General features: G+C 40.4%; 1 protein-coding gene across 4 annotated transcripts in view; it reads right to left on the bottom strand.

The window, feature by feature from the left end:
* Positions 1-14,368, bottom strand: part of LOC117772862 (F-BAR and double SH3 domains protein 2-like) — a 79,300-nt gene that overhangs the window by 4,213 nt on the left and 60,719 nt on the right. For 2 of the 4 annotated variants that reach the window (XM_034604399.1, XM_034604402.1), the window contains 8 exons: positions 11,687-11,776; positions 11,496-11,558; positions 5,299-5,433; positions 4,524-4,607; positions 4,161-4,338; positions 3,065-3,288; positions 1,117-1,309; positions 932-1,026 (listed from right to left, as the gene is read on the bottom strand). In XM_034604399.1, the coding sequence (XP_034460290.1) occupies positions 932-1,026; positions 1,117-1,309; positions 3,065-3,288; positions 4,161-4,338; positions 4,524-4,607; positions 5,299-5,433; positions 11,496-11,558; positions 11,687-11,776 (1,062 nt within the window). The remainder of the gene's footprint in view (positions 1-931; positions 1,027-1,116; positions 1,310-3,064; positions 3,289-4,160; positions 4,339-4,523; positions 4,608-5,298; positions 5,434-11,495; positions 11,559-11,686; positions 11,777-14,368) is intronic. The other 2 variants (XM_034604400.1, XM_034604401.1) reach the window with 2 other exon arrangements.

Here is a 14,368-nt window from a genome sequence, read left to right as displayed (position 1 = left end):
AGGATGACAACAACAGATGCTCTACTTTCTTAATTGCTATTTTGAATGATAAGCATAAGAAGTAAACAGCTACATAAAAACATTTTCATCACTTTACAATATATTAATCTGCCAATGTTACCTTGATTTGTTGATTAGTGTTTTTTTGCTAAAATATCCAGTGTTTCCAATTAATTATCATTATTGTGGCGGGGCATATTAGAATATGGTGGGCCACAGTCTCAATAATTATAAGGAAACACTGGACATTTTAGCAAATAAACACGAATCTACTTCATAGTGAATCAAAACATTTTTACACTTCACATAATAACATCAGAGATCTAATTTTGTGTGTGCAGCGCTATTTGCTGTGTTATTTTCCTCATGCTTGTTCGTGTAATTGAGCTACTGTGTGCTTGTGCTATGGTCCATAACTTTTGTACCGTCCATGCAGAGTTTCATGTGCAGTTGTGGTATATAATGCTCTTTCTCTTACGCGAGAACTTGTCTTTCACTCTGTAGTCTGTCAACCTGTCACTCGGGATCTGTTGCACATAAGAGTGTGTGAACATTTAAACCCATTAACAAACCCATGTCAGAAAATAGAGACAAATGCTCAGTGCAATTTCCCAAAGCTCAAGGTGACGCACAAAAAGTGTTTTAATTTAGTAAAAGTCTTAAACATCGTAATTAATCAATACTCTAATTAGTTGCCGATTGATTTTCTGATGAATATTCTACTGATTCATCTACCTAATGTTTATAACGTTACACATACAGCTCTTCTGTAATCCACCTCATTAAGTTCATATGCTGCAATTAAATGACTCAGATTATTTCCCTGAAATATCGAAATATATCACACACAATGACCAGAGCGTTCTTTACAGAAAACAAGTGTCATCTCACACACACAACACACGCTCCTTTAAATAACTTTTGTACTAACAGGTCGTAGTTTCCCAGGGCCTCCTTCAGGGGTGAATCTCGGTGGCTGAGTCTGAGGAAATCCTGGAGACACTGGACTCTTGCCAGATCTCTGATCTACACGGACACACAGAGAGAGATTTCTAATGAGAAGTCCCAGTGACCTTTCTCAACTGGTTCCGTTCCTGACAATAGTTGTTGACTTACTGTGGGTGGACAGCGGTCCCTTGTGTGACGGCGCTGGCAGTGGAGGCTTGTGGTCCCCGTTAAGTGCGGCTGAGGGTGAGCGTGGGAGAGGAGGTGGGGTGGAGGTCTCGGGGCTGGTGAAAGGGCTGATGGGAGGTTGGTCGTACAGCGGAAGAGGCGGAAGAGAGGATGGCAACTTCAGAGTCGGAGAGATCTATGGGAAGAGACAGAAATAGAGGAATACATATTTTTGTTGCTCGACACATCACATCACTTCTGAAAATATTTGTCTCTTTAGCTTCAAAATGCTCCACTATGTTCTCCAGTTAGTCTCTAGCTTTGTCAGTCAGCTGTTGGGTGGGCATAGTCATTTTTTTTTAGCTTTCTTTGAAAATGGCCTCCTGCTGCTTATGGAAACGCCACTGATGACAGCGGTGAGCGTGAGTCAACACAAAGTTGCAGCAAAGAAACTAAAACTATGACATGAAAGATGCTAAGACATAGAACTAAGAGGAACTGTGTTCATTTCTCAACCTTGACCGAAACAGATATTTTGGGGGCCAACGCAGATACCAATATTAAGGAGGTCAAGACTTTCTGCTACCATATTTAGTTTTTTAAACATTGCAATGATTCTTAAGAAACCATAAACTTTATTACAAAAAAAATACTATTATCTAAAAATAAAATACAAACACAAAAACAATAAATAAATATAGAACTTAAATGAAGGAAATTGAATGAATGAAACTAGCATGATTAGTTTTACATTAAATATTTTTGCATTGTTTATTTTGTAAAAGTAAACTTTGATACAGCGCATATGATACAGTGTGTGTGAAAGGCTCATATTAGCCAGTTTTTATCAGCCGACCGATAAATCAGTCAGTTTCTAGTGTTCCACACTCTAAATGATGCCTTTCATATAATATAGAGCAGATCCTTCAATCGTTGTTAAGCATTGTTAATATAAACCCTAATTACTTTGAGGAATAACGTACAGAAATATTGCTGGTTATACTCATCTGTAGTGTGACATGCTACTGTACACACCTCGAATGTTTTCTAGCTTACAACCAGGAGGATTCCGATTTTTTTAATCATCTCAACTGCATAAGACTTAGAAGAAATTAAGATTGTTATGACTCCAGGCTTAAAGGAAGGGAGAGGCTGTATCCTTCCTGTTACAGAGCCTCTAATAGGGCAGCACCAGGGCAGCACTCAGTGGCACAGATAAGACCTCAGTCTTTGATTGCACTGCAGGGTTTTTATCAGAGCGCTGCAGGAACATGGCAGCACTGATCCAGTGTTTGTGAACTCTGTCCTGCTGACAGATCTACTGAACAACAGGCAGGAAGGGAATGGGAAGGGAAGGGAGAATGTGGCACAGGAGACTACACTCTACCCTTGGTATTTCTGCCCTGAGGAAAGACTGATAAGAGCAGATTTCCAGCTCAGATTTCCAGAATGAGGTGCTGAATATCGGTGTGTTACTTCAGTGGGATTATGTCTCCAATTTAAAATTTGCTTTCCTGAGGTTTTCCACTTAGTTACATGTTGTTGTCTGTATTATCTGTGGCTACATCCACCATGTTTTTAAACTAAAACAATCTCTGTCCACACAAGCGCTTTGGCTCCGAATCAGTTTTAATCTCCATCCATACTAACTTGCATGAAAACTAATACCACGTACACGGGACATGCATGTTGCTGTAAACAGGAAGGCATGCGTGTCACGGAGATTGTCACAGATTGCTTGAATAGTAGCTCTCCTCCTCCATATATAAACAGATGTAACATTGTAAAATGCAGAATTTAACTACACAACAGCTGTTCACAAAGACAACAGGATCAGCAACACTTCTAATTGATTATCCATGTTGGGTTCTACACTGGTAGCCACTCTGGAGTAGTGTCGACTCCATGTGCATGGATGTAGCCTGTGACACTTATCCTTGTGCTTCTGTACCTGTATGTCACCTGCCCCTCCTCCTCCGCTGCTCTCCCCATTCTCAGTGAAATCTTCCACCAGGACTGAGGGGAAGACGCCCACCCGTCCGTTGAGCTCCCCCTCCCAGAAGCCATCATCTGTCTGCGTGTCCCGGCTCAGCAGGCGGATCACAGCCCCCTCGCAGAAAGAGAGCTCCTCGTCTGCCTGGCCCTCGTAATCATAAAGTGCACGAACATACACTGCTGCAGAGAAAGAGATGAGAAAAAGAGGGAGAGTAGCAAGAAAGACACAGAAAAAGTAATTATTTTGGGGGAAATGCAGTTCCTTGTCTGCCTGGCTGTTATTGTCATAAAGAGAATAGTACACACTGCTGAAGTTAGGGAGATACAGAGACAGAAAGACGGAACAGTAATTAGTTGTCAGGACAAACCTCATCCAAATATTCAGGTAGAGTAAACAGAAAAAAGAAAGAGAGTGGGTGAAAAGGAGTGGAAGAATAAAGAAAAACAGTAAAGTACGAGGGAAGAATAAAGAATGAAAATGACAGTTCAAGATTTTTAATTGCAGCAGAGATGACAATCTTTGTTTTTGGTAGCAGAGAAAAAACACCATACCAATCAGGAAATGTGAATATAAAAGAAGAAAGTTTTTGCTCTGCAGCTCTGAGCTTGTTTTCAGCAGCTTAATTTGCTTTTAAATTCAGCACAGGGCCTGGTTCTTTCTATACCGTCTGCTGGTCGATCACCAACCACCACTAATTGCTATATATAATTCAAAGAAAGAAAATTGGAATGGACAAAACTTCCATATTCCTCTTTTGTTCTTGGTTTTATGATATAATTTCCCTTTAGTTTTACCCAGCAAGGGTCAGTGGATGACCCCTGCACTCACTCTTTCCAATAACACCCTGCTTAGTAAATTCTGTGTTTTCTGTAGTTGGAATTTAATGAAGAGGTCAAGAGAAAAATCCCTCAGTTAGTGGCGCATAATAACTTCATTATGGGTGAAATAACAAACTCATTTAAATTAGTGAGCTTGTTTTACCAGAACTTCTGGCATGCAGTTAAATCATTTCAAAGAATAATTGATCTCTACCAAGTTTGTTTGTACTCACTGTTTATGTCACCGTTGACGCAGCCGGAGTGCAGCTCTGGCTCGGTTGAGTTGGATGAGGTGTGCGATCGAGCGTCGAGCGTAGCCAGAGACTGGAGCATGCTAAGGAGACTGTTGGAGGTGGGAAACTGCAGGTACTTCTCTGGGACGTAGCCAACATGGCCTGTCTTATTGCGAGCCTGGAAAACAAACACAATGAGGAGCATTCGCAAATGTAAACATGCACCTACTAAATTACACACATGATGGGCAAATAGGTGGGAGAAACACACACACACACACAGCCAACATACAAATCTAAAAGAATAGCAGATACGTAGAATACAACACAGCTGATGAGATAATGCCTGTTGTGTTTGTTCACCTTGACCCAGTCCTCCATGTCTCCATCCTCGATGACCTCCAGCATCTCCTGTTCATCAATGGTTAACTCGTCTGGCTGAGAGGCCTGCATGAGAGAGAGACACACACCACCAGTGTTAAAAAAGAGAGGGAGTGAGAAAAGAAACAAAATTAACAAGAATCGAGAGAATAAGGAAGAAGGTGGGGAAAAATCAGGTCAAATCTATGAATGATGATTTATGTAGCTGTAACATTCATTATAATTCATGTGTCTTATTGCACAAATACTGTATGGTATAGTGAAAACCAAAAAATTCCAGATATATACAAAAGCCACCATCTTGTGTATTTGGAGCCAGAATCTTCACAACAGCTGCCAAGGGATGTAGCAGCAAGATCCCGCAAATACACATGGAGGAGGTGGGATTCATGACCTATACTATAGCCAGCCACTAACCCTAACCTAACTAACCCTAACCCTAACCCTAGGAAGGTAGAGGGAGTCGTCCACTAACCAGAAGGTAGGTAGTTTGATCCCAAGCTCCTGCAATCTGCATTCTGAAGTGCCCTTGGGCCAGATACTGTACCTCAAATTGTGCTGAATGGTATGAAAACAAACACGCTGCATATACAAGCACAGTATGGAAACACTTGTGTTCAACCTTGTGTATCTAATAGTGCACATGAATGTGTGTTGTTTTCCACTCCTAGTTGCAAACATTTAACAAGTGTAGGTGTGGCCATGTAACAGCAGAGGCTAACTATGTATGTGTGTATATGTGTGTGTGGGTTCATACCTTGTATGAGTACAGGACTTTGCAGGTGAGCGGGTAGTTTCGAAGGGTCCCTGAAGGACTGGAGCTGCTGTCGTCAAAAACCTCCATATTCTCCTCGCACTCCTCTCCCTCCTCACGCTCCAGGTCCACTGTGCCCTTTAACACATGAACACAAACACAGCCAGATAAAGTGAAAACCTCTGATAACTTCAAGGACAAAAATGAAAAGCTCCATTAACCCCCAATACTCCAGAGAAAAAAAAATGTACTAAACAAAAAGCTGTCCAAATGCGCAATTTTTTTCCCCCTGAAGACTTCAATTGGAAATTAAAAAAATTATGCCAGATAATAAAAAAATAGTTTGGCCAAGTAGTTAGTTTAGTTAGTTTTAGTTAGTTTGGCAATAGTTAAATTAAATAGAAAAAGTTCTGTCTTTTGCTACGCTTCCGTTCCTCCGTGCTAGTTTCTCAAACCAAGCTATTTAAAACAAGACTAATAGCAGTCTTCTTTTTACCTGTTCTTCCTGTCGGAGTTTCTCTTTCCCCTTCAGTGTGGGTACTACAGCTTTTAGAAACAGGTGTGGAGGGACTCACGTTTCATATGATCCGACCCCTCCCTCTTTTGTTGCACCACAATTTCACTGGCTTATATGAAGGTCATGTGATCTATCTGGTAGAAAGATCCATCACACACAGCAAGCTGCCCTGACCACAACAAAAGAGAGAGAGTGTGTGTGTGTGTGTGTGTGTGTGTGTGTTTATTCATTCCTAGGTCATCGTGTTGAGTCATCAGATTTCTGTTGACACAGTAAACTGACACAGTTCGACACAAAACAGATGTGTGTGTTTTGTATATGAGTTCATGTCTTGAACAGAGGAATCTATCCTCCAGAGAAATACAAAAATGCTTTTGGTACAGTCCTAAGGTGTCCCCTATCAAATATTAACACGTTGTCCGTGGTAACCAAAGAGTCTTACTTCTGAAACACACACACGCTTTTCTGTTTGTGGCTTCTCTTCAATAAAACATCCCCCCAAAATTGGTCAAAGGGCATGCTAACGTGCTTACAATTGTAAATCTAACATGCTAATGTTTGGCAGATATAACATTTACCATGTTCACCATCTTAGCTAGGCATAATGATTTAGAACAAAACACCAAGTATAGCTTAGGGCTGAAGGTACTATAATTAGTTTTGCAGGGATTTTATGTATGAGTAGTTAGCTAATTTCAGTGTTGCCCTGATGGTGGCACTAGTACTGAGGAGTATTAGGACCAAATGAGAAGAAAGTCCTAACTTTACAAGAATAAGAAATAGTCATAATTTAATTTGAAAAAGATAAGACTTTGAGAAAAAGAATAAAAGGAAATAAGCAGCAAGGAGAAACCTGTTCTTGCCACAGTTTCACTCTTTCTGGATCCAAAATCTTAAAACAATCATTGTATCTTGAGAGACTATGAATGCACACAGTTTCTTGCACAGCCTTCTCAATATCCTGACACTAACGATAATGTGGTGCTTATGAGCAAATAGATTAGGTTATTTGTGAAAATAATAGGTAGGTGACAGACCGTTCTACTGATATTCCCCCTCTAACATGACACGTAGCTCAAAATAACGATTATTCTCATAATGCTATGACTTTGACTTTACATTACAACATTAATCTTGAAATCTCAGATTAATTTTAAGTGTGTCTAACACAATCGAAGAAAGATTAGTGATCATCAAAGTTATTACAGTTCATCCTGAGAGGGGCATATGCGGTACTGTCAAGTTTCACAGTAATCCGTTCAGTAGTTTGGTAACATTTAAAAAAAAATAACGACTCAATCACATAGTAGTGCTACTGGAAAAGTCAGAGGAATAACAAAAGTCAGTTGAATTCATCCTCTTGGGACGATGAATGTCCACCCAGTTCAGATAGTGGTCAATCTATCGAAAGTAATGACTTACATTTGCAATAGTCTTCATGTTACACACTCAGATTTTGTACAGTCAGATAGGGAGACCAGCATGTATTTCAGTAATATCCCAATAGAATTTGCATTAAAAGAAACGTCAGCGTCTGTGTACCAATACAGCTGAGATACAGACCAATCACAGATTTTATTGGTCCTGGAGGTAATAACAGTGAAAGTGATATTGTAATGAAGGAAGTGGCTAGCTGAGGGACTTTAGGGTTCATGGCGTACAGTATTTCACGATCGTATTAATAAAGCTGAGTGGAATGAAGTAAGGGCCGAGGGATGAGCCTGCTCCCAGCTCTCATTGTTTTCCTTTGGCCTCCTCCTCAGATTATTATTCATAATCCATCCATCCTTCCATCTCTCTCTCTCTCTCTCTCTCTGGTCGTTTGGTCACTTCTTGACCTCTCCTTAATCAGCAGACTGCTTTTCCTGCATGTCTACATCGCTCTGTCTCATCATTTGCTTTGTCACACCCTTCCCCACAGCCGGCCTCTTAAGGCTCAAGTGCACTCCAAATGAAATCAGAGGCTGTTGAACTGCTGTCAAACGACTGCATACTCAATGCGCCCTCTGTTCTGTTCTTTTAACAACACCCACACCTGATGGAGGTTTTTTCAGCTTCCAAACGGATTCATCTTATAAAGAGGACAGGGAAAGCAAAAGAAAATTTGTAAAAACGCAGCCAAAAGGAAGTAAATAAAACCCATGATGACATTACTGACTACTTGCAGGTAATAAGATATTTGGGAATATAAATGTATCTCATGTGTTTGAATCTAAAGAGAAGTAGTGCTGTGCCAGTTCTAAACATGTCTGTTTGACATGGACAATTCTCTTGGTCTGTGTTACTGCTCCAGATCTACTTTACAATTATTCCATGTCATTAGTGAGTCCTCTTCAAACAGTTCTGTAAATATACTGTCACACACACAAATATACTGTTTGTGTGCTGGACATTATGTGCAGAGCTTTTTATGTACAGTTTATGGTGCAGAGTGAAGTTAGGAAACCTAGTTGGTTAATCCTATCTGGTTTATCTGCAATGACAATTTTACAGTCAATGTTTTTCATAAAATGGAATTGAATTTACCTTATTACTGTTCACGTGTGGCTTTTTTTAAATATAAGTTTGGATTAGTTACTGGTGTTGTGGTCTCCCCAATCCTGCATGCCTAAGTGCCCTTGGGCAAGATAATGAACCCAAAATTGCCCCTGACGGCTGTGTGAGTAATGTGTAAAAGGGAAAGTGTGGAATATTGAGGCACTGTATGAATGTGTGTGTGATTGGGTGAATGGCAATAACTGTTTTCTAACAAGTGTTCATCAAGTTATACATAAATACAGACCATTTACAGACCATGTTGGGTATTTCAAAGGTCTGTTAAGCAATTGACACAATCTTTACTTTGAAGACAAATTGCTAGAGAGGAAGTGATTCTATGAATGTTGCTGGCATGAAGTAGATCAGCACCTGCGACTCCTGTGAAAGTCTGTGTCAGTCTGATATGGTGAAATAAAGAAATCCAATTATCAAAATAATCTTGTGTTGATTTTGACCTGTGGTTTGACCCAGTTGCCGACCACTAGTTTATCCAAGGACGTAGAAGAAGACTGAAGGCACACTGCCCCGCCCCCAATGACTGCTACAGAGCGCTGGTTATTACATTTGCATTGATATTGAACGTATCACACATGTCCAAATCGCACCAAATTTGACACTGCACTTCCCTCGGCCATTAAGAATACACATGCCAAGGATGATAAGATGAACAGTTCTCAGGATGTGCGTTCCAATTACAGACAGACAGACAGACATTTCAGGAATTTGTAGATTGATCTATTTTTTCCTGCGCTAAGATACCAGATTTAATATTTGTTTGCAGCATTCTGTGGCTTTACAGTATGCTCTTCTTCTTTGTTCACTGCAGTTTTTCACAACCCCTCCATCTCTCTCACCTCTGTATCCAAATATTACATGAGAATTATCACTTTCCACATCACACCGCCTCTCCTTTTTCTCAGCTAACTCTCTCCTCTCCTCTTTGGTCCCTCACTCTTCAGTAATTGTCTCTCTACCGTTCCCTCTCTCACTGCACAACTCCGTCTATCATCCCTCCTTCTCGCTCTTTCTCTCCCTAGATTGCTCTCTGCCTCACTCTCCACACTTTCTACCTCTTTCTCTCTGGCGTCAGCTGCAAGCTGCAATATCATGTGAGCAGAATGTCAAGTGCTTCCAATGGAGCAGGCAGACTATGTTTAGTGCTGTTGACAGACAGACACACACACAAATGCACAGACACACACACACACAGTGATGGGCAGACACATACAGACATGCACAAGATGCACAAACAGTGAATTCAGAAAGTATTCAGATGCCTTTACTTTCGTATTGTATTAGGTCGCAGACTCGTGCTTAAATTAAAATATTTAAAAAATATATATTTTTGCCCTTATCATTCCCCACCCAGTGTACCATGATTGCAAACATATTAAAAAAGAAAAATGATTGGAGTCAAACTGTGGTGAATTCAAATTCAGGCTCACACCTGTCCGTATACTGTAAGGTCTCACAGCCAACAATTCATACCAGAGCAAAAACCAAACCATGAGGTCGAAGGGGCAGCCTGCAGAGCTCACAGACAGTGTTATGTCGAGACTACAAAAAAATCTGCTGAATTGAAGTTTTCCAAGAGCACAATATACTCCATAATTCATGAATGAAGTTGGGAACAACCAGGACTCTTCCTTGAGCTGCCTGCCACACTGAGCAGTCAGGGAGAAGGGTCTTGGTAACAGAAGTGACTGAGAAGCTGACGACTGCTCTGGCTGAGCTCCAGAGATCCTGTGTGGAAAAACTTTCAGTGTGACAACCATCACTGCAGTACTCCACCAGTCTGGACCAGACGGAAGCCTTTCATTAGTGAAGAACATGTAAAAGCCCGTTTTCAAATAGACTGAAGACTGTGAGAAACAAGATTCAAGAGTCCTGCTTGTTCCAAACTTCTCCAAAGAATTATGGAGAACACTGTTGCTCTTGGGGACCTTCGATACAGTCGATTTTTGTAGCCTTGACACAATCCTGTTGGAGCTCTGTGGACAGTCCCTTTGACCTCGTGGTTTGGTTTTTGGTTGAATATACATAATCAGCTGTAAGAGCTTATATAGACAGGTGTATGCCTTTCCAACTCATGTCCAATGATTGAATTTACCAAAGGTGGACTCCAATTAACATGATAGCTCAGTTTTTTCTTTTGTTTTTACTTTGTCATAACGGGTTTATTTTAGCATAAGGCTACAACAGCACAAAATGTGAAAAAGTTAAGCTGTCTGAATACTTTCTGAAAGCATTGTACATATCTAAAACTTAAAAAACTGGGGTGCACAAATCCACCAACCACCACCTCAAAAACCCACAAATTAGTGTTTTACCAAATATCTATTAACTATTTGTTTATGGTGGGATGCTGCACAGTGTTGGAAAATCTAAATTTACTACTTCCAGTAATGTGGAACTCCCTCCGCCCCACCTCCTCCTTCCTGACACACATAGACCACATTCAAACACATTCCAACTCACTTCAGGCTTCAGATCTGCACTAGTCTATATCTTGCCGGTAAAACTAAGGTTCATGGACTCCAAAAACTGCGAGTTGTGCCAGGTCTACATCAGTATTCCATCGAGGTAGTGGAGCGTTTTAAGAGGCTCTTAATGGCGTGATAGATGATTAGGCAACAGGGCTGAGGTCAATTATCTTACAATTTATATCATTTGGGAAGTGATTTGTCAGGAGAACTATTCTAGCTGGGTGGTTTTCACTTAAAACGAAATCATAAAGAAGAAAAAAAGTTTACGAGAGTGAGTCATTGCCTCAAAGCTTAAAATTACACTTTTGGACGATTGCACTTTTCGTAACGTTACTGTTGGGAAAACAGATGAGCCAATATAGAAGTTATGTGACTAGCATACAGTGACACAATTTAGTGCTCTGATGGTTTGAGGTGAGTTAAGGAGGCCACCATGCAGGCAATACAAACAGCTATGACTTATGTTGTGTGGTGAAACAGTACGTTCCAGCCAAGTCAAGAACAGTTGCATCTTTGAAAAGTGTCGTAACATTTGGATTTTTGCTATGTCTATGTCCGTTTTATTGTTAATGTTGTCATACGAATAAAAACTGTTTGTTAAGTTCCGTTGGCTTGGCGAGAAAGCAGCAACGCAGACACAGTGAGGGGACGTGTCTCACCGACAGTGAGGGATCGTGGGAAGTGTAGCTGGCCCAACGTTCATTCTCCAACTCCTCCATCACCTACAGCATGCAAAGAGAGTGAGGGGGTTTTATACACATACTGCAAACAGACATGCACACACACCCACACACCCACACACACAGATACATAGAGTGCATGTACACGTTTTCTACAACACAAAACACACCTGGTTCATGGCACTTTTCAACCAGGTATCCACAGCAACCCCCACCTGCCGTAGAAGGTCCAACCGAGCCTCCGCTTTCAACTTTATCGTCTTTGGAGAGAGAAGAGGTGAGAAATGTTAAGAAAATCAAATATATCATTAACTTGCACAGTTTGTTCTCATCAGTCTGAAGAAAAATCAACTTGGGTCTCCTTTTATTTAAAATAGTGGCATCTTAAAACGTCTTTGTCTTTGTATGTACAATAAGTAAACCTTTGTCTCATAGAGCCACTGTGTGTCCATGTCGCTACATTCACCCTGTAAAATGCAATCTTAACTGTTAGGAATGATGAATGAAACCATGAAAAAAAGAGGTTGTAAAAAGTAACAGCATGCATTGACCAGACTGATTACCACACTGGTTTCAGCATCTCCAAGTTTTAAAAGCGACTACCTGCTCTATAATTATTTAGCACCTGGAAGCCTATTACCCTTATACTCGCAAAGATGAAAAGACAAATGTATTTTAGCACCGATACTGAAACAAAACAAACACAAGGCGATAACTGTATCATTCGCCTTTAGTAATCATCTGTACAGCAGCAAGCGCTTTGAAGTGATACAGGGAGAGGGACCTCAAGTGAACCTGTATACAAGAGAAAGTATTACAAGACTCAACTGTGTCTAGTCATGACAAATCTCTGTAAATGTAAATAGTATTATTTTTTGGAGTTGAAGCTCTTTGAATCAAGCCTTCACTGGAATAAATGTAATTTCAATGTATTTGTAAGCTGTGTTGGATCACATGTAGCAGAGATCTATTTTAAAATGTGCAAACATGTAGACTGAAGCCATTTTTACAACATAAACTTTAGGAAAATTGGGTTTTCTGGAGTTTGCCTTTCACATAGGAAGAACACAGCAGGAGATTGTCAGTGTCATACGTGTTCAAAACCACAGGAAAATGTCGGGAACATTCAGTTGAGGGGTAACGTCTTGGTCGAGCATGCAGCAGGCAGGACATGACGTCCAAACACCTCTTTTTCATCCTGATGTTTTGCTTGTTTTGCTTTTGTCACCTGTTAGAAATGTCATCAACATGCCAACTCACTTGCTATGAATTATTCTGTCTTTTTCCTGCTGTATTCTCATGTGGTCTCACTCAGACATTTTTTGGACATTTCACCGGAGACCTGGCTGGAAAAGTTCTGCCAAATGTCTGGGGCAACTGACTTGGACATTAACGTTCTTGCATACAACCCCTCCATAAAATTTAAAGATAATGGAGTTCAGCGCATGTCTGAAAACAGTATAGTATGTATTTTTTTAACATACCTTTAAATGTATGTACTGTATGTATGTTCTCAACTGTGGACCCCAGGAAGACTAGCTTCCCTTTAGGGCACACTAAATGGGATTAACAAATAAACCCTCAAATTTCTACATCTGTGTCATTTCTTCTAATGAGCTGTGAACACTGGACATGTGCTTTGTTCTTTCCTAACGAGACAACATGATGAGACTCGGACACCCCTGAGATTTGTCCAAGTCAGTTTGTCCCACCTCTTCAATTGCGCCTTTTATCTCTGATCTTTCCCCCTTTTTTTTCTTGCTGTCTTTTACCGTTTTCATCAATTTGCTCCATCATTACCCACTCCTTCTCTTCCTCACTGCTGCTGACAGAGCAGATTGAAAGCTGATGCCTCACTCCCACAGAGACAGACTGACACACTGTCAAGATAGACTCCCCAGCTTTGATCAATAAAGTTCCTGAGCCCATTTAAACATCAGTTTGTCTTTTCCATTAGCAGAACCCAACAAATGCTAGAGAAAGGCACCAGCTACCATTACTGCTGCTGCTGCTGTTGGACCATTAACATACTGGATCAAAGAAAATAAATGTTAAAATACTTGCCAGTTAGTCATTAATGATTAAAAGAATGAGCAACAGTGCAGTTCATTAGTTTGAGTTAACAAAATAAGCAGCCGGTAGTGTGAGTACAGATCAGTGGTGGAAAGACTGCACAGCCTCGTACAGAGAGAGAGTCTGTCTGGGCAGCTGTAATCAATATAACCGACAGAAAGACAGACAGAAAAATGGATTGAATGATAGACGTGTAGAGAAACTGCAGCAGGAAAGCTCAGCTTTCTGGCCTTAACTAATCGTGAGTTATTGTACGTTATGTCTGATTAAAATCGTTTAGAAGTGGTGAGACCAGAAGATGAGAACAGTTGTACAGAGAATATCAGTTGGGTCAGAGAATGTCAAACATAAAGAGGCACAGTTGGATCAAGTTGGGCCAATACCACTATTGATTATCAGCCATAATATTGTAACTGTCCAAGGCAGACTTACCACAAGCTATCAGATTGTGAAACAATGTAATATGCTCCTGTAGAAGTCTTTATGGTATCAACTTTTAAGAAAAAATGTTTTTTATTCGCCATGTCAAGAAGAAGTACTATACCACCCACGATCCTCGGGTATAGTAGAGACATCTCTGATTGGCGGAACTCGATGTTACCATGGAAATATTTACCAAAACCGCACGTGGACTATGATGGGATCATTCAGCGATACTACACTAGGGTTACTATACTAACCACTATATGAAACCCTATATTCAAAAATACAAGATACAAACAATTACAATATATAGCAACACTATATTAACGAGGTTAAATTCAAGATGAACCGTGCTG

Source organism: Hippoglossus hippoglossus, chromosome 13, assembly GCF_009819705.1.
Source record: "Hippoglossus hippoglossus isolate fHipHip1 chromosome 13, fHipHip1.pri, whole genome shotgun sequence".
NCBI lineage: Eukaryota > Metazoa > Chordata > Actinopteri > Pleuronectiformes > Pleuronectidae > Hippoglossus > Hippoglossus hippoglossus.
Note: the sequence above shows the minus strand (reverse complement) of the source record. Positions and strands in the feature narration are given on the sequence as shown.